Below are 25,581 nucleotides of genomic sequence, written 5' to 3' on the forward strand. Positions count from 1 at the left end.
ATACTACTTGCACCTTAAAGAAAATTTACATCATCAGAGAGGTTAAAAGAATTTCCCAGAGTGTCCTCTAACTCAAGCACTGTGAGCATGCTGGGATACTCTGCCAGTTCATGACATGCGAATTCCATCTCAAACCCAGTGGTTTGACATTTCTCCTGGTACTCTGTAGGCCGTGTCTGCGGGCCACCTACTCATCAGAGGAGGACTCAGGGGCTCTCAGTGTAGTATGAACCAGGGCCCCAGGAAGCTGCCTCCCTTCAGCCATCTCCTTTGCAGGCCTACTTTGGAATCTGATTCCATTCCTCCAGGAATAGATTCCTGGGGGAAAGGCACATTCCCTCTGACAACGGAAACATCTCTGGGGAAGAGTGCAGGTATCGGCTCACCATGCTGTGTTTCCACTGTGTGGTTCTGAAGCCCTGCATGCTTCTGCCTCCCCAGGGCCTGGCCTCATGTGGAGCATTCCTAAACATGTCCCCTGGTCAGGCAAGAGCTGGCTGAGGACAGGAAGGAAGGAGGTGAGCGAACAGCCTGGGAAAAGGGAGCTTTGGGACAGCAGAAAAGAGGGGCAGGGAGTGAGATGGAGAGTACACTGAAGAGAGGGGCAGGAGAGACCTCAAAGGAGCTTGACTCACTTTCTCGGGGACTCACGCTCTGCCGTGAGCACCCCACCTGTGTCAGGCGTGCCACCGGCGCTCCCTCCACTCTAAGTGGCCACACATCTTGTCCCCTCTGTCTGGAACATTCTTCCTACTGATTTTGTATCCTAAGATTCCCACTCCCATCATTCAGATCTCCCCCAAGATGTCACCTTCTTGAAGAAGGCTTCCTAGGCTACCCTCGAAATCAGGGCACCCAACCCCCATCATTCATGTCCTCTTACCCTGTGCTGTCTCTGCGCATTGCTGTCTGGGGCTATATGACTTATTCTTCCCTGTTTATTGTCTGCTGTGCTGTCTCTGTGTATTGCTGTCTGGGGCTATATGACTTACTCTTCCCTGTTTATTGTCTGCTTCCCCCACTAAGTCGAAGGCTCCAAGAGAGCACACACCACGGGTCTTGCTCATTGCTGTGTATTTGACAGTTTAAACATGTCCGGCACATTCTGGCACATCTCAGCATTCAGCAGTCACTGAGCACCTGGGCCACATAACAGAGCAGTCACAAAGTCTTCCTTTCTTCTAGCAAAGAAAAGTAAACTCGATGGAGTTCACGCACACTATCAGTATCAAGAGGTGGTGCCAGCAGAGGCAACGGCCACGGGGAAGAGCCCCTCTCCCCACTCAGAGCAGAGAGTCAGGTCCCCACTCCTCTGGCTGGGTTCCCTCCTCCCTTCCAAACCCTCTGCAGAGGCCACATCACCTGTGGTTGTGCTCTCGGCCAGGATGCCTGCACCCAGGCTTCCTGAATTCCCCCTTTTAGGGCCTCATCCACAGGAAGGACGGGACCTGGGCCACGTTACTGCTGTTATCGTGCGGCCTCTGCAAGGGTGGCACGTGCCCTCAGAGCTGGAGTGGTGCTGGCTTTTTAAAACATATATATTTCTCCAGCAAGTCCTAAAACACATATATTTCTCTAGTTCAATCCCCAAAGCACAGAAAGCTCCAGCAAAAAGATCAGAAGGCTGAATGAATGAACTTTCAATAATCGTTAATGAAAAAAACACTAGAAAAGGCAACACTGCACTGACTTGGGCTGAGTTTTCAGACAGTGCAGCTCTGTTTCACGGCCATGGACACTGGCTTGTCTGCAGCCCTGCCCTGGGGACTCGGGCTGACTTCAGCTGAGCCCAATTGTCACCCCTGCTCCCGCCCCATCCCAACCTGGTCGGCTTCCTTGTCGAGGCTCAGAGGGGGTCTGCCTAGGATCAGTGGAGAAGCCGTGTCCTAGCAGTCCCTGCCTCCCCACACTGCCCCGACTCTGGAGAAGCACGGATTGCACCAGATCTGCCCAGGCTGTTTGAGACCACAGTGAGCACTGAAATTCACTATCTGAACCTGACCTCTGGAGCTACACTAAAATTTCACTAGCATAGAAGGTAAGACCATGTTCATATGGGACTCTTTTTTCATGGTCCTGACGTTTTTATTGGGTAGAACATGCTTCAATCCACTCGTACAGCAATGTTCTATGTCACACCCATTTTCCAAGAAGAATAATGATCATCTTCAATCAGGGTAGGAATTGTGGCTCTTCAATAACCGTGAAGAACTACACATGACCAAAAACTTTCACTCATATATGGAAAATGTCAGAATACGGGCATATGTGTCAACGACTGTGTATGTTGATGTGACCTAACTGGCTAGCAAGGGCAGTACCTGGGAACGGTCAGGTTGAGTTTTCTGCTCTGTTAGGGACAGGAATGCATTTCACCAATGTTCACAGCTGATTTAGCTGCAGTCCTGTGAACCACATGCTGGTCTCGGCACCCCAGTCTCTAGACTTTGTCTTCTACATCACATTCCCAGCACGTGGGTGAAGGGTAAACGCCAGGGAGACTGTGCTGAATGTGCATGGTTTTGGGGGGCATTGTCTCGGCCCTTGTACTCCCCTCCCCATGCCAGGCAAGCCGAGAACACCCTGCTCCATCTCTGGGGGGCAACTCAGAACAGCCCACAGTAACCACAGACCCAGTTCCCTGCCCTAAAATTACTCTATGTATCCCAATTCTTTCATTTCTACCTCGTCTGATCAGATGTCTCAAAAACAAAGGAAAGTTCCCCCTTGGTTACAAAACTGTAACTAAAAATAATCCCAAAGGCAGTCAGTCTGGGAGACCACAAGTTGAGGAATTCCAGCTCTAACATGGACTTGGGGCTGTTCACTGACACCATCATTCATGATCTTCTGCACGTTCTTGGACAAGTGCCTGCCTGAATCACCCGGGTGCTCACAGCCCTTGTTTCTCCACCAAGGCTGAGTGTTAGAGGAGTTCAGAAGCTGACTCGGCATACGAAACCCTCACACAATCCAACTTCAGTCTGGACATCCCCACTAACTCCTTGACGCATCTCTTGCGACTCCCCCAGCAGTGGACACTAACAATGGCCATTCCAAAGCTGCTCCCTTCTCCCTTTGAGAGCCCTGCCCACCCCATCTGACCAGACAAATCCATCACTTCAGGGGGGACTGATCTACCTCCTTCAGGCCTAGACATTCTCACTCTTGCTCATTCCACTTTCTGGCACTGCACCATCAATGTCTAGATGCCTCTGGCTGTGGCCCATCTCTAAATGCCAGCCCTATGCTTTTAATTTTCCTTTTGCGAGTCCTTCAGGCATGCCCGGCTAACAGAGCCTCCAAATGGCCACCCATCACCCGCCCAGGTACCAAGCCTCATCGTCAGGTGAGCGCTGTGAAGGAGCACAGAGCTTTACAGCTGTTGAGAACTTACGACTTAAGGAACCGTCTGCTTTAGGGTTGGCAAACATCTTCTCTAAGAGTAAATATTTCAGATGCTTTGGGCTATGAGGGCCCTGTTGCAAGACTCAACTCTGCCACTGTAACATGAAAGCAATCAGAGATAATACAGACACAAACGGGTGGGGTTATACTCCACTCAGACCATTTTTAAAAACAGGCAGCTAGCCCAAGGCGGTAGTCTCCCGCCCCAATTAGGTTCCCACTGCTGACCTTGTCAAATACTGGTTTCTACTGACTTTTAGCACCGTGGTGTTGAGTATGTTAACTTCTTTAAAAATTGGTTATTCATTATATCTAGCAACTCTTTGGGTTTTTTTTTTTTTTTTTGGTGGCCTCGCAGCTTTGGTGGGATCTTTGTTTCCTCACCAGGGATGGAACCTGCACCCCCTGTGTTGGAAGCACAAAGTTATAATCACTGGACCTGCCAGGAAAGTTCAGCAACTCATCCTGGACCCAAATATCCCATCACTAGCAGAAAGGCCTGATGGTGAGCTGGTCATAGCTGCTTATTTTTCAAGTTAGATGTTGAATAATGTGCCACAAAATTTGTTTTAAGATCATTTTTTTCCCCCTGAGCGTTATCCAGTTGTCACCAACACGATAATTCAGAGCACTGCTATTTTAACTAGGAGACTGTTTTCTTCCAAAAAAACGTTATTTGGAAACTCGTTAAATGAAAAAGATAGAACAGAGTGACTCTGTGTGACGTGGTGGGCAGGGAAGAAGCCAGATGCCCATCACCTTAGCTCCCTTTCCCTGCATCCCTTCCCTGGCAGTACCCCCTAGGGCACCTCCTCAGTTTTGTGAAACAGCAGCCTTCAAACTTCTCCTATCAGTCACTCTTTTCAGTATCATGAAACAGGCTCTGAGGTCCCACAGTTCTCCCTACCACAAACTCACACTCTGATTATCAGCAGATGTTCCAGGAGCCAATACACACGTGGCATGAAGCGTGTCATTAATGGTAATGAATGGAACTCTGGGATCTAAAATGATCAGGATCTTTTGGACTGACTTATTGTGCAATCTAGTTAAAATGTCTTTTTTTTTTAACTTTCAAACAGGGTTGATAAGGAATTCTGAACCAGAAGGATCAGCTCTCTCATTTTCTTGTTTGTTTACATTTGCTTTTAAAATGCATTAACTCCAACCCTTGCAAAAATCTTTTAAAGCCAGTCATTTTTTAAAACCAAACATTATTCAGTTTGGTTAAAACTAACAAATTTAATCTTCAAATACAGTTAAGTCCCCTACAGGTGACCCTTCAGGTGGTAAGCTTTCAAAGATGCGAACATGCGTCTGGTTCCAGCAAGGCCCAGAACCTGAGTGAAGCTGCAGCTGCCCTCTGCCCCCTCCTGTTGACGACCCTTCAGCTCTGCCATCTCCCACCTCCTCTGCCTCCTCCGGTCAGTAATTATTCTCGCCTGTCTGCGCGATGCCAACCCCGGCTGGCCAGCTGTTGTACTGTGCTGCTGTACTTTTCACGGCACTGCAGTGTCAGATAAAAAATGCTTCCTCTGTTTTTGTGCTAGTTTGTTTTTATTAGCTATTATTTGTGTGAACAGTTATTATAAACCTATTGCATCACAGTACTATATAGCTGAATGTGTTAGTTGGGTACCTGTGGTCACTCTGCTGGACTTAAACAAACAAATCGGACTTACAAATGCGCTCTTGGAAAGGAACTCATTCATAGGTAGTAGGCGACCCATACTTAACTGGCCACACTGACTCTAATGTGCTACATTAAGTGGGGAGCAAGGAACTAATGTGGATGCCTCAGTCACCCCAGCCACACCAGGGAACCTTCCCACACCTCTGGGTCATCTTCCTGTACTGTAAACGACATACAACTACCTCACAACCAAAGTGAGTGCAAATGCCGGAATCAATCCATATGTCAAGAATTAGAAAATTGCTCAAGCTTAGTTTCTTTCTTTATATGTCTGATAATAACAATGAAGAATAGCTCTACTCTACATTTTGGAAGCTACCACTGCAAAATACCATTTGATTTATCATAAAAGAAAAAAAACCCACTCTGATTAGTGGGGAGGCTCGACATTTCCTTCTCCCTTAGTTGTACCCGCTGACCGAGGCCCTGAGCCTGCCATCCGGCCAATGCTGTAGCAGTAGCATGGAGCGTGGCAGACTCTCTCTGTAGCCAAGCCAGGCCCTGCCGTGAGGTTCTTAGATTCAGGGACACCTAAGGCAAACAGCAATCATCCTATGGTTACCTGCAAGTCATTTTGTGGGTTCCAGTCTGAATCAAATATGATGCAGGTATCAGCAGCTGTGAGATTGATCCCCAGGCCTCCCGCTCGGGTGCACAGAAGAAAGACAAAGCGGTCTGAGTCTGGCTTACAGAACCGGTCGATGGCTGCCTGGCGCAGGTTTCCCCGTACTCGCCCATCAATTCGCTCATAGGTGTATCTGAGGGGACCCAAACGAACGAAAGCCCAGGCGTTAATCATGACTTCAGTGGAGAACAGGCAACAACGCAGGAAGCTGGTGACTAACGGCCTTACACCCCTCACTTCTACATATGGACCCAGTGTCACAGTCTATAAAGAATCCCCCCATCTCTGTATGCAGCAGGGCAGACACCTGAAACCGTGCTGCAAAATGTCCCCCCCACCTCAAAACAAACAGAAACCAAACCAAAACAAAAAACCAGCCACAGACTACAGAGGACTAGAGGAGCTGTGAACAAAATATCAATCCCCACTGCCTGGGCAAATTTACTCTCAGTGTTCCCAACTGTCTTGCACTGAATCTAATCATAAGACCGGGAAAGAAAAATAAAAGCCTCAACCATCTTTTAGTTGAGCATGTAGCATGGAATCAGAGTTAGAATCAGACTCTATCTGCTTTTGGATGGACTGAGAATGGACAGGCTGTCTTGTTACGTCTCGGTTGGTCATTTCTACCCTAACAGTTCCTTGAGGTTCTAGAAGCAGAAAGCAACGTCTCCAAGTTTATAGCTGAAATCAGGGTCTTCTGGGCAGTATGTTGCCAAGCACATAGGGAGAAATTGCAAGAAAGGTTTCTGAGCTGAGTCAGGTTGGAAAGAAGCCGGAAGAATTTTTAGAGGAAAATAAAGTGAGGAAGTAAAACTGAAAGTTATTAAGAAGACACGTACCTGTGTGGAAAGTTAAGAAATAAAGGTGGACAGCATTGTGTAGAAGGTAAGAGAGTAATTACTTTGGGAGCCTAGAACCACCTTCAAAAAACCAGAAAGTACCTTTAGGATGGAGATCATGTAATTAGCATAGAATTAAAACAGTGCCAATCTGGGTAGCTGCTGAATCTTATCTTTTCTTATTTACCCCTTGACAACGGACAAATTAATATGAGGATGCTACCCTGGGCCCAATTTTGACCAACAAGTAAGAACTGGTTGGTAAAGTGTAAGTAATAGGAACCAAGTAAGAAAAGAATCAAGTTACCCTAGACTCCACCATAGCCAAGAACGTGAATCCTGATGAAAATCTCAGTAGCCCAGAATCTGCCAAACTAGATTGCTAAAAATCGAGATAAATGACTGGTAAGAGCTAAGGACAGATCCTCTAGGAGTAGACAGCTCTGGGTGGGGGTAGCTCTAGATAACTAAATTTGGCGATATAACCCTGCCTTCTTTGAAAGTGAAAGTGTCAGTCACCCAGTCATGTCTGACTCTGCGACCCCATGGACTATAGCCTGCCAGGCTCCGCTGTCCACAGGATTCTCCAGGCAAGAATACTGGAGTGGGTAGTAATTTCCTTCTCCAGGGGATCTTCCCAACTCAGCGATGGGACCTGGGTCTCCTGCATTGTAGGCATAATCTTTACCATCTGAGCCACCAGGGAAGAGGAAAATCCACATGAGAAATCACCCAAGGAAATACAGGGAGAGACACCGGACCAACTCAGGCTCAGAAGGGAAATGTACAAGGCAAAGAGCCAAGTCCAAAAAAACTGCCTTCCTTTCACAAAGCTATAGTGCACCCCTATTTGGAATTACAGGTGCAGATTTTTCCTTTCTTCTTTCTTAATACAATTAATTTAAGAATAATACATGAGGCGATAGAAGCAAATAAATAAATAAAACACAGGACAGGACTGTCATGAAGGTAGACTAAGGAGCTTCTCTTTACACTAAAAGCCAATGGTCATAAGTCGAATTCTACACAACTACGAAGCAATTAGATATATTATCACTGTTATTTACAACAGCCACAGCAACGATATTCACAGCAAGCTCTGAAGTATCAAGCTCGGTGCCAGGCGCTGTGATACATGCATTTTATGCATCCTTATATTCACTTCTTGTGATAATCCCGTGAGGCAGTTTCCCATTTTACATTTGAGCACACATCAAAAACAAACAAACAAACAACCCCCCAAAGACAAAATGACCCTCACAAACAAAACAACCTGCTCAGTCACCTAGTTGGCAAGTGAGATCCATCTGACTCAGAGTCCACCCTCTTAGTCGGTTTGTAATGTACCTTACATGTCAATGCAGCAGAAAGATTTCCCTAAAAACTCAGAAGAGAAAATTAAAGATAAAGAAGCACCTCTGGAAACCAGTTAATTCTAGTAGAAGGTGAGAACAGAAGCTACAGACATCAAACTGACTCTGATGAACCGAAGCCCTGAGGACCTGCACTGAGTTACTCCTACGTTCGGCTGCATGTGTGATGCACTGGGCAGTGGAAGAAGCAGAGCACTTGGACTCAGAAGGCAGGACTGAGATTCAATTAAACGATGGCTGCCAGCGCCCCACCAGCACACATGTGTACAATCAGTGCTGCAGGCACAGAGGACTCGATGTTCTTTGACAAGATACCCCTAAAGCATCAGAGAGGAGCCAGATGCCCGAGGATCTGAGTGAGGCAGGGAACGAGCATCATATTAAGGAGGTGGAGGAACCAATAAATAGTGATGATATGGTTTGGCTATCACCTAGGGAAAACATTCCCATAAAATTAGATAGTATTTTGGCCAGAGATGATAGAACATAGTTTTAGAAATTGTCCAGGATGAGTGGAACATTACTTCTCATTTCTATCACTTACTCGGTTTTGAGGGAGTGTGCTCAAAGAACACAAAACTGCAGTAAAAATCCAGTGATTTGAGAGTTCAATTAAATCATTCCTCACTCCCCTGACTTCTGAGCCAGATCCTTTGGCTCTTGCCCACACCCCTGGACAAGTATGGCACAGAATTAAACGGGAACAAAACCGAACTGACAGCTGGCGTGGCGACGAGGCTCAGGAGCAAAGAAAATCTTGAGGGCTAGTAAGTCTGAATGAGGAAATTACAGACACCATAAAATTTTCCACACCAAACATCAGTATAGCAGTTAACCCTCTGTGTCAACTGCATTCTGAGTGAAATCCCTAGGAGTTGATGTGGTTCATCCAACGGTAATTGTGAGTCGCTGTCAAACATCAACAAGAAGCAGGTGGCACTCTGGAAAACCTCTGCGTGCTCGGGAGGGAGGGAGGCGGGGAAAGACACGCTTTTGGCACAACAGGAAATGCTGACCTCAGAAGGCCTGAAGGAAATGAACAATCCCGTCTCCCAGCAATAACCCAGCTGGAAAAAATAAAGACTGGGGAAAAAAAAAAAACCCACAGCACAACCATTCATGATTGCCATAAACATATAAAATTCTTACAACTAATCTGAATAAGAAATATGTGGGACTTGGCAACATGACACTAGGGGTCATGTTGGCTTGGTCACCAAGTCCCTAATACCTACAGAGGTCCCAGCACAAGGCTGGCACCTTATATGTATTTACGGACTCAACAGTGTATACAAAAGACCTGAGGGACTGCAGTGAATATCATGTTCTTCAGTGATACCAAGATGTCAGTCCTGCTCTACAACATGCGGAAGAGCTGATCAAAATCTCAACAAATGGGTATAGCTATACATAGATAAATACAGATATGTAAATGTATAATCTTTGTTTAGTAGTGAGGACTGGAGTGGTAAATACATTAAAAAAGAATAAGCCTGAAGTTCATCTGCAATAATATTGAAAATATTAATTTGCAAATAACAATATTGCAAAGCAATAGAAATATTGATCAAAAGAATAGAAAGGTTACATATTACACCCAATATATATAACATCTCAGTACGTTTCATGGATAGTGTCTTATACAAATGGGGAAAAGATGAACTACTTAATAAACAGAAAATCAGACATATTTGGAAGTAAATTAAATTAGACCCCCCCATTAATGTCATTTACCAAAACTGTAGGACTGAAGACTGAAATGCAAAATAATAAAATAAACCAAAGAAATCCAATTAAAGATTCAGAATTAACATACACATTTAACTCTTTTATCTCCTCAAATGTTTAAAATGATAAGTAAAGGGATTTTTTTTTAAAATGCATAATAATACTCTCCCCCAAATAAACCTACAAATAGAACATAAGAAGCTATAATAAAATTCTGGAAGTTGGAAAATAAATCAAGTGATACCTGATTCAAAGAAATCCCAGGTGAGAAACAGCCTAATTCAGCGTGGTAGAATATCCAAAGGGATCAGGCATTGGTGGCACTAGGTACCCCGAAAGTGGGGATACAAAGAGTCTAAACATAAGAGAACTAACTAGTTGAATATTTGCTGAAGTATCTACTAGCCTATAGATCACCCACCTCAACCTTGAGAGCGAAAAAAGACCTGTAGCTTTCTCTACCTAGGAAATACCATACAGTAAAAGGCAGAGGTGTTATACTAAAAAAGGGAAGAAGGAAAGAAAGAGATGTTGAGACTTTCCTACCTCTCTCCACCCCTTCCCCGCAAGTCAGCTCCAAGTCCAAATAAGTTCCCACCCTTTGAGCAGGAGAGAGGAAGAAAAGCATCCCGAAGCACTGACACTGGAGGCTCCTCGATGAAATGGTCCAGCTAGACGGACAGTGCTCACAGATGGAGGGGAAGGCAGCCAACACACTGGCCCACATGCCCAGAGCTTCTCATCTCTGGATGGTGCCTACCATCTGGCAGCCAAACCAGACATCTGAGGAAAGCCTCTGACCTGAAACACGAAGGCTTTGCTTCTGGTCTGGAGGGGCAAGGTCCTAACACACTAACTCTCCAGTAAACAACCGCAAGACCCTGGCAAAATACAGAAACAAAACAAGTGAACAGAAAAACCTACCTGAGAGCTAAGGAGAGCAGGCAGATTTGGGGAAAAGCAGGAATCTGTGGTTCTGGCCTTGAGGGGAAGCAGGAGTTATGGCAAAGGTGCAGGACAGCTATAAATCTTGATGAGAAGCCACTGTCTTTCTGGCCAGAGGCACCAAGGAAAGCAGTCTGGGGCAGCGAGGGCCACCAGAGGGTGAGAGGGGGCCTCCAGAAGGGACAGAGATGGTGAACCCCAAACTCTGGGTATAACGGCACCCCACTCCAGTACTCTTGCCTGGAAAATCCCATGGGCGGAGGAGCCTGGTAGGCTGCAGTCCATGGGGTTGCTAAGAGTCAGACGCGACTGAGCGACTTCACTTTCACTTTTTACTTTCATGCGTTGGAGAAGGAAATGGCAACCCACTCCAGTGTTCTTGCCTGGAGAACCCCAGGGACGGGGGAGCCTGGTGGGCTGCCATTTATGGGGTCACACAGAGTTGGACACGACTGAAGCGACTTAGCAGCAGTAGCAGCAAGGATCTGGCTGACCTCTGATGCACACAAGCTTGGGGCAAGCTGAAAGCAGTCTGGGCTGAGACTAGACCTGCCAGACGCCAACAGCCTTTGCACTTTGAGACTCACCAACTTAACTGCCCCCAAAGAGAAACCATCAACACCTCACAGCAATGTAACAGAATCCTGTATCTCCATAACAAAAATGCTCACAATGTCCAGGGGAAACGTGACCCGTTCTCAAAGGAACAGACAACAGATACCAAATCTGAGATGTTCTGACGCTCAGACAAGAACTTTAAAGCAGCTCTTACAATCATGTTCAGTGAAGTAAAGACATGTACACGATGAGTGGAAAGATAGGAAATGAGAGCAGAGAAACAACACATCACACTAAGAAACAAATGGAAATCTCAGAACTAAAATACAATCTTTAATATAATGAAACCAATGGCATAATAAGCATGATAGAAAAGACAGATGAAAAGAGTCAGTGAACTTGAAGACAATTCAAAACAAAAGGAGAGAGAGAGAAAAAGGACTAGAAAAAGAACAATAAAAAAAGAGAACAGAGCCTAGGGACTTAAAGGTCAAATACAGAGGTAATTGGAATCTCACAGGGAAACATAAAAGTAGGGCAAAAGGATAAAAAAAAGGAAATCAAAGAAATACTGACCAAAAGTTTCCTAAATTTGGTGAAAGATCTGCTTATGGATTTAAGGAGGTCAGTGAACTCTGCACAGGATGAAATCCACACATTATAGTCAAGGTGCCACAGACTGAAAATTAAAAAGAAAATCTTAGTAGAGTAAAAAAACACATTATATATGGGGGAACAGCTACTTAAATGACCACAAAACTTCACATTAGAAACCATGGGGGTGAGAACACAGTGGAATAGTAATTCAAAGTGCTGAAAAGAGGGAGAGAAAAAGAAAAAAGCCAACCCAGAATTCTAATATGAAAGACAGAGACATCAACAAACAAAAAGAAAGAAATTTGACTTGAGGAAACAGACACTGTAGGAAGAATGAAAAAATAAAAAATCTATCATCATTCATCTCAAAAGGGCAAGACACTGAGCCTGTGCCATAACCAGCTGAGTGCTATAAAAACTGAAAAATTACAGAAGAAAACTCAGAAATTCACGGTATTCTAGCAGAGGGAGACGGTGAAGGACAGGGAAGTCTGGCGTGCTGCAGTCCACGGGGTCACAGAGGGTCAGATGTGCCTGAGTGACTGAGCAACAAAACCAGAGGTACAGCAAAAACCAGAGGTAAACGAAATGGGATGGGGAAGTAGAGAAAACAGAAAATCAGCCGATCAGTCCAGAAGGTTTGACATACGAATAACAAAAGTTCCACAAACTGAAAGCTGGCCAGAAAGAAATAATGAAAGATAAAATACAAGAAAACACCCCCTAGAACTGACCAGGTATAATTTGCCATGGGAAAGACCTACAATACATCCAGTTCAACAGATGCCATACAAAACCCAGTTCACTGTCAAATGTCACAGTACTGGGACAGAGGACAGATCAAAGCTTCTGAACAGAAAAATCATGTCACATACACAGACCAGGAATTGGAAAGGCTCTGAATTTCTAGACAATCCTGGAAACTAGAAGACAACGGACTAACAACACCTTCAAAACTCTGTGGGAAAATTATTTCTAATCTACTCTCTCAAACTCAGCCAAATGATTGCTCAACGGTGGGAGTAAACATTCTGACCAAAGTCTCAAAACCCATGTATCATTCACCCCTTTGCAAGAGCTCTCAGAAGAGGTACACAGGGTCTACCAGCAAGATTAGATTCAAGAGGAAAGGAAAAGAAAGCTGTCAGAGTGCTGAAGGAAGGGAGATCACAGACGGTGACTGAGCACCAGGCAGGAGGGGCAACTGGGCGGAGAGGAAGAGACCGAAGGCCCCGGGAGAGATGGCTCAGACAGGAAGCTGATGCGGCTGCACATAACAAAGGGGGATTCAGATGGCCACAGTGAATTTTGGACCTGAATTATAATGCGTATATTTAAAATTTCACACTGAATTAAAAAAAAATTACAGCTTCAGGAAAGATAAAAATCATGCAAGAAAGAAACAGTAAACAGCATACTAAGTGGCTGAGCTGTAACGCATTATTTACATAAGTCGAAACAAACACTAAATAGTAATTCAACCCAAAGTATTGCATGGCAGGTTGGGAAGATGGGAGGACAGGAGGCACAGAGGTGGTAATTATGAGGGGCAGTGAAAGAAAGGAAATATGCATCTTCCATAATGAGAACAGATAATATTCAAAACTGAAAAAAAAAAAAAAGAAATTGCAACTACTAACATTCTGTAAAGCTACAGCTATAAACACCAAAAGAAAGCACATAAGGAGTTTAAAAGCTTCAGGCGAGGGGAAGCTGGTGGTATGTGGTGGTATCAGGAAAATGCTGTTTTTCATAGGTCTAAAAGAATAATTTGCCATGTCAAATTATGTGCATGTATAACTTTGATGAAAATAAAAAACTAAATTAAGAAGAAAAAAGTAATGGTGGTATTAAGGCCAGAAGTCCCTGCTGGGTACAGAGTTGGGATGAAAAAACCACAAAAGAGTGAAAAGAAAAAAGCCATAAAAAAAAGAAAAGAAAAAAACTTCAGACTATTTGTATGATACAGTTGAGAGGTGGGGGAAGTCTTATAAACAAGCACTTAAGTTTATTTAAAGCTGTTTTAAGACTGGGAGATTATAAAATTTAAAACTTCTAAGAATAAAATAAATAAACAAAAACCCACAGCCATAAAGAAAAAGTCAAAAGCAACACTGGGGAAGCATTTGCACCATATTCTTCACAAGCAATTTTTATAAATTAATTAATAAACAAAAAGGCAAAGAGTAACAGAAAATGGGAGAGCATGAATAAGCAATGCACAGAAAAGAAATATAAACAGCTAATATACATAAAATATATTCACTCTCATTCATAATAATAAGTATAAATTAAAACAAGAGACCATAATTTTGGCTTATTGAATTAGCAGAGACTAAACGGCAAAAACAGGATTGATCAGAGTATGAGGAGAGAGATAAAAGTGTCTTTCTACAGGGTGTTTTGGAAATATGTATTAAATGTTTTTAAAAATGTACATCAGAATTTATCCCAAGGAAATAACTGGCAACATTCACAGTGACCGAAAATGATATTCAGAGTTCCTAAAAATGTTGAAAAGTTGGAAACAACCTAAATAAGAGAATATCATTCAAATAATCAAAACTATATTGTAGAAAAATAAAGCAAAAAACTCTATAATATATCAAATAAAAAGGTGAGTTACAATGTAGAATGTAGCATACGATCCCAATTCAAGCAAATCAACAACAAAACTAAATATATGTAGGCACAAAGAAAAGAGACTAAGAAGATAAATGCCCAAGTATGAATGGAGTTTTGAGCTGGTGGTGGTATTAAAAAGTATCGCTATTTTCAAGAGCAACTATAATACTTGGGTAATTTTAAAACAAAATGAGCAATAAGTGATAAAGGAGCTAAATAAAGACATTGGTACTTGGCAAAAGTCTGTTGATTACACTGTTACTCATTTGTGGGGGATCTCTTTAAAAAAATCTTCAAACTAGTAGTTGTATATATTTCGAAAAGATAACTATATAAGAAGCAAGTATTCTGGCAATTCATCTAGTGTGAATTATTAAATACAAAACTGCTTTCTAGTTTTGATATATTCCTCAAAGAAAAAAAATAATGCAAGTCTCAAGAATTCTTTACCTAAAGATCTCCACTACAGGAGTCTGAGAAATTCTTTTAGTGCCTAATCCGATTTCAGAGAATTATTTAGGTAATGTTAAATGTGAGCATAACCCATAGTTAAGTTGGTCGTTTCCTTTAATGCTTTTTCTATAAATTCTCCTATGTTATAAGGAGAAACAGAATCTTCAAAGATCAGAACATGTGGATTTGCCATGATGACTCTATAAAAACAAAGAGGTACTCTAAACCTACCAATGCCTTGGCTAATAGTTTCTAAGATCTTGAGAAGTCTTTTAACATTAAGAATAAATTTTAAAAATCCATTTGCCATCTTCAGATTGTTGGCGGATCCCAATGGCTGGAAATGGATTGATATAGTGTAATGTAACAAATGTAGTACCCTCACAGAGCCCAAGCAACCCACATGATACCCCAGGCTTTTCACCTGCATGAGTAATGGAACCTAGGTTCAAGGAATTAGAGGAATACAAACAAGAAAATAAACTGGGATGCCAGAGCTAGTGTCATAAAACCTTAGAGGGCTGGCTGAGAAAAAACATAAAGCATCCCCAAGTTCAACTGTCAGCTGATGCTCTTTTAGCAACTTGATATAGTGATGCTTTCCAGGGTTTATTTTTCTCATCACGGGGCAGGAAGGGGGTTGAGGGGGCAGTAAATACACTATTTTCTTAACCTTCTGTAATGCTATTTGAACTCTGTTTCTTAAGAAAATATAAATAAATATGCAAAATTTATTTTTTAAGCAAAGCAAGGGCTCCTATCATAGGAAATTCACTCTCAAGACACTTAAACCTGGTCATAAGATTCAACTCTGAATTTCGGCCGATCTTTTAAGAGAAGATTCCTTTTCTCTATTTTCTAACACTTTTTTGTTGTTAAAACATAATTTCTGAATGAATCAAAAAGGCGACAAAGAAAAGGAACTGCCTGCAGGACCTGATGCCCAGCTTTGACATAAGGCTCACCTTCTCTGGATGAGATAATCTTCCAGGATGTCGAGACAGCGCACCATCTGCGAGAAGATGAGCACTTTGTGGCCGCCAGCAATCAGCTTAGGGAGCAGTTTATCAATCAGCACCAGCTTCCCTGCAGCCTGGATCATGGCCTGCAGCTGAAAGTCCGGGGCATCGGGGCTGTGGGTTTTCCGGAAGTCCTCCAGAATTTTCTCCTCTGCCCCTGAAAAAGGATGCAGCAAAAGTATTCTTTGAACAATCTATATGGGCAAAAGCGACTTTCTGTTTGACAGAGCCTAGAAGAAACGGAATGAACTCTTAGGTCCCAAACCAACAGCCCGTGAGGCATCTGTGGTGTGTGCGTCCCTGGTCCATGCCCTCAACCATAGGCTCTAGTCAGGGGACGACTGACCTGCAGAGAACACAGGGACCAGGTAGAGAAAGGATCTGAAATACCAAGCTGACTCAGGCAAGTAAATAAACCTTCACAGGAAGTTGACAAAAAGGAACTTCCCTGGTGGTCCAGCGGTTGAGAATCCACCTTCCAGTGCAGGGGCTTTGATCCCTGACCCTACATGTTGTTGGGCAACTAAGCTCGCACACCGCATCTAGACAGGCCCACGTGCTGCAACTACTGAGCCCATGCCCCACAATAAGAGAAGCCCCCGAGTACCCCAACTAGATAAAGTCTGTGCGCTGCAACAAAGACTCAGCACAGTCTAAATAGACAAAGAAAAAATTTAAAAGCGGACTAAAAGACATACCTCTTGGACATAAACACTAGCGACTGGCAAGCCATGTTTGGATTTAAAATTTCATCAAAAAGTTTTGTTTTAAAAAAAAGCTTCCAACATGTTCTCTATCCAGTACAGTTAATTGTTAGTTTATCTGCAGAGAGTTTTAATCTCACTGCGCCATGATCACTTTTTCAACGAAGTAAGACATCTCCCTGATCCCAAGTGGGAAGTGTGGGCCAGACTGCAGGCCCACAAAGGACAGCAGTCAGACTCATCATCTGTCTTCTGATGGGCAGAGAACTGGTTCAAAACAGGGCTCTGTGTACTCACTGGCCAGATCACTGACGCAGATCCACTGACCTCTTTGAACCTCAGTTTAATACTTGGTAAAAAGCTCAGAATTCACACGAGTGTCTCATGGGGACTCGATACACAAGCTGGAAAGGTCTCCCCGCGTCCCCGCTCACCGTTGATCAGGTAGGGGTGGTTGCAGCACTTCCTCAGCTCCATCATGGTGTTGATGAGGTTGGGCATGTTGTGTTGGTTGGCCCCCTTGGTCAGGAAGGAAAAGTTCTTCTCCAGGATGGCACGGTAGTACTTTTTCTGGATATTGGTCAGCTCTACTTCGATGATTGTCTCTTGCTTGGGAGCGAGGTTCTTCTCCACGTCATCTTTCAGCCGCCGAAGCATCATCGGTTTGAGGATAGACTGCAGTTTCTTCACCTGGCCAGGGAAACGAGACCTGTTTACCTGCCCGGATCCCCATTCAGTAATGGTTACTGGGGTGATTCCAACCTTCGCTACAGTCCCTTGAGCATCTAATTGCAGAACTGCGGCAGCTGACTAAACGTAAGTTCAAGCCTGATGCCTGAACACAGGAGCTTACAGGGGGACTGAAAGGAAAAAAGGGGTCTGGTTTTGATTCGTAAGCAATTACTGAGAACTCACGTGGGAATCTTATAAGAATAAAGGGAGAAAGACACAAAGGACAGGACCTCTTCTCCAGGACGGAGAAAACAAACCTCTCTCTCCGACATGCACTTGTATGGAACAATTGCCTGAGGACTATTTTCAGCCATGTTAGGAGGCACAAGTGATATATTACAAGGGGAAGATGTATATGCTGAAAGAACAGAGTAAGAAGCAGGGGGAATCTGGGGGTGGGCCAAATGGATGAAGGTGGTCAAAAGGTACACACTGCCGGGTATAAAATGAGTAAGTCCTGGGGATGTAACAGACAGCAAAGAGACTACCGTTAGTAACACCATATTGTATATGTAGAAGTTGCTAAGAGTAAACCTTGAGACTTCTCATCACTGGAATAAAATTTATATGTATGGGGAGGCAACTAGATTTATTGCTGTGATAACTTTACTACATACTACTCTATCACTTTACTATACTACATATATTGAATTGTTACAAAACACATCCGAAACTAATATAGTGTTGTATGTCATTTATATCTCAATTAAAAAAAAAAAAAGCAGAGGCAATCTGGAAGTGCATTCCTCTCATATCTAAATAAAAGCAGCCAACAAGTTTGGGGGTAGTGACATACACAGGGAATGCGGTAAAGTGACACCTCCCACTGCATCAGGCAAGCTGTCATCTCAGGAGCACTTTGAGCCTGACAGTCTTCTTTGCTGTGATTTGTGTGTTCTTGCCCTAACAGACCAGGCCTGGATAGCAGATCTCTATGCACTTGACTGCACTGGCAAGATGACTTGCTCACTCTCCCAAGAAGCGGGCAGAGATGGGATTCAAAGTCAAGGTACCTGAGTTCACCCTGAGCTAAAACCTGAGACCAGTAAGATTAATGCTGGTGGGAAAGTAAGAGGCAAGTGCAAAAGATCAAGTTATAAAGAGCTGTTCAAAAATTTCAAAAGGGTAGATTCTCCACAAATTAAGCTGTGGGTTGTGCCAATGCTTCCTGCTGAAATAAAGTGATTTCTAGAGAGTCTGATTTAAAGGAGTTACTGGAGCAGGTTTTAAACAACAAGGAATAGGCTTTACTTTGTAACCAGATGCTTTCTAAAACTTCTATTTTACTGGGATTTAAAACATACAGACATTTGCGGCCATTTTTGCGGCTTTTCCCTAACAAACCCCAATCTTCAATCTAATCCATTTAATGAATGCTTTATTTTAGCAACCACGGAACTTAGGTATGTAATCCCCCACAGGGATAAGGAATTACTACGTAAGAACCCAAAGGGGAAAGACACAGCTAGGGACTTGTTAAAAGACAGGGACAAATGCCAAGTCTGCCACATGCTGGGTTCAGCGTTCGCCCTTCACTTGGCTCGTACCTTGAATCATTTAGAGTATACTATATGCCAGACACTGTGCTGGTCAATACAACAAACACAACTTGGGAGGAGATGTGGGCCTTGTCCTCAAGGAGGTCATTGTCTAGGAAGAAGAGAAAACGCAGACCACAAAATAAGTGCAATGGGAGAAGAGGAAGCATTTCTAATGGCCCCAAAACGGAGAGAGGGCTGGAGGTGGCTTTGCAAAGATCAATAGATACTGCAAACGTCAAGAAGGGGAATGAAGTTTGATTACTCACTGCTCTCAAAGTCTGACTCGTCGCTGAAGTAGAAACAAACAGATTGGAACCACGCTCTTGAGAGCGTGTACTCTCAAGACATCTGTTAGTGAAATTCCCAAACTTTCTCCATTCCCAAATTCTCTGCCCCAACCCACTCTCACGCCACTGCTAGATTAATTTAGCAGAACTAATTGTGTCGTTGCCTCAGTCAAAGCCTTGTGTTGCTTTTCTAATGCTCACCAAATCCTTCAACCTGTCTTTCAAGATGTTCCCACAATACAGTGCTAAACTCCTCCGGCTTCATACTCCACAGTTCACCCCCAGCTCAGCCAGATGATCCCCTACCACTGAATAAATTCCATGGCTGCTGCTGATTGCTTTTTTTTTCCCATGCAAAGCAGTCATTATCACCTCTCTCTCTGCCTAATGAAAACTTACCCACCCTGTAAAGTTTATTCTCCAACTGTACTCTCTCCATGCAGTTGTTCCAAAGTCCTAACAGATGTGACCTTTCTTGCCTTTAAAGTCTTCAGTTCATTGTTCCTCTTGTGACCCTTACACCTGTCTGCCTTATTTCTGTAATGTCCAGTGGAGATTCCTACACGTCGTAGATAGATATTTATTAATGTTGGTTTGTTTCTAAACAGCTTTGAGTCCAATAAGCTAGACTCAGGACCACATCTTTGAAAACAGGAAATTGAGTTGATCTGGACAAAACTGGACTGACCAACTACTCTAGTGTACACCTGCCTTCTGTTCCTCACTATCTGTGTATTTGGTTGTTCTCAAGAAAATGAGCCTGGAAACATGTTGCAGGTGGTGGAGGAGGAAGGGCGAAGGATGAAGGAAGCAGAGGAGGAGGGAAGCAAGGCCCTGAGGGCAGACGATGAACAAAATCACTGAAGTTATTTATACATGAGATTAGTGAAAGCCAAGAGGCTGGAGATTAGGTATTTTGGACGCAGATTCATTTATTGTTTGGATAGAAACTGCTAATGATCAGTTGATCCTCCTCCACATAAATTAAATAAAGGAGGCGATGCTCATTTTACCAGGGGTGTGAGAACTGGCTAACTCCTGTCCCCATGGTGACTTTGTTTTTCCCTTGATGGTGAAGGTAGTGATCACCTTGACTCCTCCAATCCTTCAGGCCCCTATTTACCTGTTCCTCTGTCTTCAGATCTCCAAACTCCTCCAAGAAAGCAGTCTCTGAAGGGAACTGTGATGGCTCCAGGAAGTTGAGCAGACTGAAGAGCTCCTCCACCGAGTTTTGCAAGGGCGTCCCCGTGAGCAGCACCTTATGCTCCTGCACAAATTCACAGCACGGGGAACAGGTTTGAGCCGCCAAGACAGCAGGTTTGGGTGGGAAAGTGACGCCACGGCCTCTTGGGCTCAATTTGGGGGCAATTTTGTTTTTGCTTTTATGACAACATCGAGTGATAACATCAACAAACAGATCAACCTTCCTTTCACATCCCTGAGTCCAGCAGCAATTCCATGTTAGTTAAAGCACCCATTCACTCATTCACATTCTGGAAGGCCTGCTAGCCACAGACTGGGCACTGTGCCAAGGCAGTAATGTTCAAGGCTATCATCTTTGGTACCAGATCATTCAGGGACCTGGAAACAAGCCAAAACAACTTACATTTCCAGGTCACAAATGCCAGGGTACTTAAGATGCCCGTGGGTCCCTCTGGGAGTCAATCTGTGGCAAAGGTCAAATTGCTGACCCAGTTTATAACAGCAACAACAAAAATTTGATTCCTGCACCATTGGAGCTACAAAGGGCAAGAAGAAAATCTAGGGTAAACAGACGGTGCACAAGCAAGCTGCATGCAGATGGCTAAAGAACGCTTCCTCCACTGTGAATAGGAGGGGACTGTGTTTACAGAAAGAGCTCGCCAACTCTCACCAGGGCCATGAGCTTCAGGCCCTCCAGAAGCTTGCAGTTCCTGTTCTTCAACCTGTGGGCTTCATCGATGATCACACAGCTCCAGTGAATCTTCTTCAGCTCTGGGCAGTCTGCCAGGATCATCTCAAATGTTGTAATGACAACATGGAACTTGAAGACGCCTGACAGGGGGTTTCCCTGAGGATGACACAAGCGAAGGCAGAGCTTTACACATGGCTGGAGAGTGCAGCTGCCGGGTTACAAGCTGGACTGGAGAAGGTGGCAAGACAGATGGTCAGACCTAGGTGAGAGGCCAGTAAGCACAATCTTCCTCTTTGAGAAGAGAAAGAATAGGAGAATCAAACCAGCTGTTTCGACAAGAGAGAGATCCCGTTAATTCAAAGAAACAAAAATCAGGATAGCGTGTACCCCCACAAAAGCGAGACGACAGAGTATGGAAGGCCAAGCAAGGAAGCTTTTTGTTCATTACTTGCCATGATAAGGAAAGCTGATAGGTGTTCCACATGTTCCTAGCCAGCAGGTGGTCTAAACCACACAGAGCTTGAATGCCCAACGAAAACCCTCTTTGCTAGTTTTCAGGCAGAATTAGTTTCACCTTGTAACTTGGGTTCTAGAACAGATTTAACATCATGATCCTGATTCACCTGGGACAAGTGCTATCAGGCAGGACGTACTTCTGTCTTTCCGTTTGTCTTACTGCTACCGTCACATTTAAAAAGCAGAGCTGTGTCACATTAGAACACATCTTAGATTTCTCCTGGGTGTCTCCTGCTGCTTGTGAAAACTATGGTATGAGCCCTGCCTCTCCTGTGACTGAATTCATTCAATTTTTACCTTCTTTGTGAAAACCAATGCTCTGGACAAGCCTATAAGGATACTGAGCAAAGTGCTTATATTTAACAAAATCTTCTTGCAAAATCCTGCTGTGCTTTAAGCTATTTGTTTTCTCTTTATGCTTTAACCTCAAATCCGTTAACCTCCTCTCTCTCCATACTCCCTGGCTGAGGATCCTTCCTTTGTTTACAGATCCCTCTGCTCACTTTCTTCACTGAGCACATGGCAATTCAGATAAAATTTTCTGCATGTAAAAGCAACTTCGTAAGCCAACCAAGAAGCCAAGCTTTCTGTGTCCTAAAAAGAGCCTCTGGTGTATGTCAGAGTGGAAAGTGTGCCCTTCAGTTCTGTGTTTCATCACAGATGAAGTTACCAGGGAGGAGTGAGACGTCTGCCTCAATAAGTACGTGACTCTACGGAGTAAACCAACAGTAATTCCACGCAGGGCATTGGACTCTGGAGGACAAGGGGTGGAGAGGCTGCTGTGAGCACGATGGCAAGCAGCCCCGGGCCTCTGCGATGAGCGGGGGCCCACCTGCGCGTCTCTGTACACCATCTCGTACTGCTGGATCATCTGCCTGCTGATCTGGCTGCCGTGGTACACGATGGCGTTCATCTCTGTCCACGTCCGGAACTCCCGCTCCCAGTTGGTGATGGTGGAGAGCGGGGCGATGATGAGGAAAGGGCCGTGGATGCCCCTGAGGAATATTTCTGAAAGGAACGTGATGGACTGGATGGTTTTCCCTAGGCCCATCTCATCAGCCAAAATGCAGTTTTTCCTGCAGAGTAAGAAACAGACCATTCATCGTCAACGTCGGAAAGAGGCGGAGGTTGGTTACAATGAAAAAGATACTACAGAAGCGTACCTTGACCTGTAAGGTCATCGGTGGAGGTTTTATCAGCATTTTCCGGAGATGCAACTGAGGCAAGTTTCCATTATCATTATTTACACCCTGCCTACTTCCAGAAGGGAACTATTGCAACTTGTGAGAAAATACATGAGATGCATCGATTCAAATGGAAACTAAAGATACTAAAAATTAAAATAATAATGTGGCAAGGAGAAAATTATAAAATGCCTCAAATCTACGACAGTTCTCTACCTGACAAATTTCATGGAAGCTAAGGCAAAAACAGAAACACAAGTTACACGATTCTCATTGTCTATCACCTGTGTTATCAAAGGACAGACTTTCAACCCCTACCCTAACTTCTGTGTCAGAGTGAAAACGCTGGTCTCTTGCGGTGACCCAGAATCACAGACTGCACACAGTGGTCATCTCTGAAGCTGCGGCCCCTGTTCAGTCTCGCTCATCACTGCACAGGCGGGCAACCCCAGACCCGCCGTGTCTCAGTGAGCTATGCCCTGAGTCCCACTGTGAGTGACAGAGACAAGGTTGGAACACAGGTCTCCAGAGTGCCAGCTTGGTATGTGTTCCATTCCATGTGGTCTTTAAAATCAATGCTAGATTGTTAATAAGAATGTTAACAATTCTTATTAACCCTAGAATGTTAATAAGATCTTAACCCATCTTTCTCAGATGTCATCTGCTTCACCTAGATTCTCACAGGGACTGAAGCTCAGGGTTGAAAACGACAAGTAGAGGCCATCCATGGCTCACACACAGATAGTGGAGTTGGGACTAGAATGCGGATTCATTCACCTTTAGAGCCAATTTGTGTTAAAGATTTGGGGGATAAAAACACAGTTTTAAAGGATCTTTGGGGTTCTGTTTCATTTAGGTTGAGCCCAACCTTCTGACAAAGGAAATAAAAGAACAATGTTGATGACATCTAAAGATCATTACTCTCTGGTCAGAGAAACCAAACCAAACCAAATCTGACACGACAAACAGAAGTCCTGGTATGTCTGATGTACAGAGATCACCCACTAAACTGACGGCTCCATTGCACTCCTCCACCACTCGGCTATTGCCCCTCTATGCTGGCTAAGCCCACCATCTCCCTCCTGGCACAAACGTTTGGTAGAAAGATCAGCCCTGAAGACAGGACTGGTTCTGGTTCCACACCTGTTATACCAGTTAAAAAGAAGCCAGTTCATCCCCTCCAGCTGGTACTCCCGGAGCTGGTTACTGTTCTTATACTCTCGCGACTTCTCAAGTTTCTGCCAGGAGTCTGAAGCGGGTCGCTCCTAGGGGAGGGAGGACAGAAAACACAGGACACAGAGCGATGTCTCAGCAGCACGGTGTGGAGAGGGATGGGGGGGGGGTGGGGAAGGTGGCGAAACTCACAACGCCATCCTAGAGCTACCTGCAGACTAAAGCTGCTATCTTCTGACTGACGAGCAGGCCCTGTATTTTCTAGATTTCAGCAGATTACACTAAGAACACCTCTATAAAATTTGCAAGCAATTAATGAAGAAGAGAAACAGATTCACCTAAAATCTTGGTTAAGTGTTATATTGCTTTACTGAGACTCTTAGAAATCACTCCCACTTACATTTTAATTTCCCTACAAGCCGGCACCAAGGTTTTTAGTTTTCTATAGATAGAATTTTTTGTTATTTGTCCCTGTGGTATCAGTTCAGGAAAGTATGGTGGGTCAAATATTTTGTTGATGAGTTTCTAAAGCTAAAAAGCCTATATAATAGAAGTTATAAATTCCTTAAATTCGCCATAAAGGTAAGAGCAATCTTACTGCTTTACTTTTCAATATGAAACACCAATTTCTAAATGTAACTGATCTCTGTTTATATGAAACGCCATTTTTAGCATATATTAAGTTCTAATATATCCAGGGAGCTATATCCAGAGTCTTCATTCTGTTCCACTAAACTGTCTCACGCTGCAATAAAATCACACTTTTGAATTACTATAGCTCTACATCTGATGGGGAATTATTTTTCAAAAATGTCTTGGCTATTTTTCAATTTAGTATTCTGTGCAACTGTAGAATCAATGTCAAATTCCCTTAAGTTTCCATTGGAATTTCTAATCTGGGGAAATTTAAAATTTTTAAGTATTAAGTCTGCCCATCTAAAAACTTTGTTTATTTAGGTTTTAATTATTTGGACATAGATTTGATTATTTTGCTTCCAGACAAACGGAGCCCCTAGACTGACACTTTTAAGGTCTCAAAAAAAAAAAAAAAAAAAAAAAATCTTAGCTATGTCTGTAGTTACATAGAGAATTTTGAGACTGCAGCTTTTTTTTTTTTTTTAATTTTTAGTTTTTTATTTTTTAAATTTTAAAATCTTTAATTCTTACATGCATTCCCAAACATGAACCCCCCTCCCACCTCCCTCCCCAGAACATCTTTCTGGGTCATCCCCATGCACCAGCCCCAAGCATGCTGCATCCTGCGTCAGACATAGACTGGCGATTCAATTCACATGATAGTATACATGTTAGAATGTCATTCTCCCAAATCATCCCACCCTCTCCCTCTCCCTCTGAGTCCAAAAGTCCATTATACACATCTGTGTCTCTTTCCCTGTCTTGCATACAGGGTCATCATTGCCATCTTCCTAAATTCCATATATATGTGTTAGTATACTGTATTGGTGTTTTTCTTTCTGGCTTACTTCACTCTGTATAATCGGCTCCAGTTTCATCCATCTCATCAGAACTGATTCAAATGAATTCTTTTTAACGGCTGAGTAATACTCCATTGTGTATATGTACCACAGCTTTCTTATCCATTCATCTGCTGATGGACATCTAGGTTGTTTCCATGTCCTGGCTATTATAAACAGTGCTGAGACTGCAGCTTTTCTAACAGCAA

The 25,581-nt window shown here is 43.6% G+C and overlaps 1 protein-coding gene across 6 annotated transcripts in view; it reads right to left on the reverse strand.

The window, feature by feature from the left end:
• CHD6 (chromodomain helicase DNA binding protein 6) overlaps nucleotides 1-25,581 on the reverse strand; it is a 204,771-nt gene that overhangs the window by 61,758 nt on the left and 117,432 nt on the right. For all 6 annotated transcript variants that reach the window (XM_069548576.1, XM_069548579.1, XM_069548575.1 and 3 more), the window contains 7 exons: nucleotides 23,868-23,989; nucleotides 22,373-22,616; nucleotides 21,004-21,180; nucleotides 20,254-20,397; nucleotides 17,005-17,260; nucleotides 15,813-16,023; nucleotides 5,664-5,859 (listed from right to left, as the gene is read on the reverse strand). In XM_069548576.1, the coding sequence (XP_069404677.1) occupies nucleotides 5,664-5,859; nucleotides 15,813-16,023; nucleotides 17,005-17,260; nucleotides 20,254-20,397; nucleotides 21,004-21,180; nucleotides 22,373-22,616; nucleotides 23,868-23,989 (1,350 nt within the window). The remainder of the gene's footprint in view (nucleotides 1-5,663; nucleotides 5,860-15,812; nucleotides 16,024-17,004; nucleotides 17,261-20,253; nucleotides 20,398-21,003; nucleotides 21,181-22,372; nucleotides 22,617-23,867; nucleotides 23,990-25,581) is intronic.

The sequence above is a fragment of the Ovis canadensis genome, chromosome 13 (genome assembly GCF_042477335.2).
Source record: "Ovis canadensis isolate MfBH-ARS-UI-01 breed Bighorn chromosome 13, ARS-UI_OviCan_v2, whole genome shotgun sequence".
Lineage (NCBI taxonomy): Eukaryota > Metazoa > Chordata > Mammalia > Artiodactyla > Bovidae > Ovis > Ovis canadensis.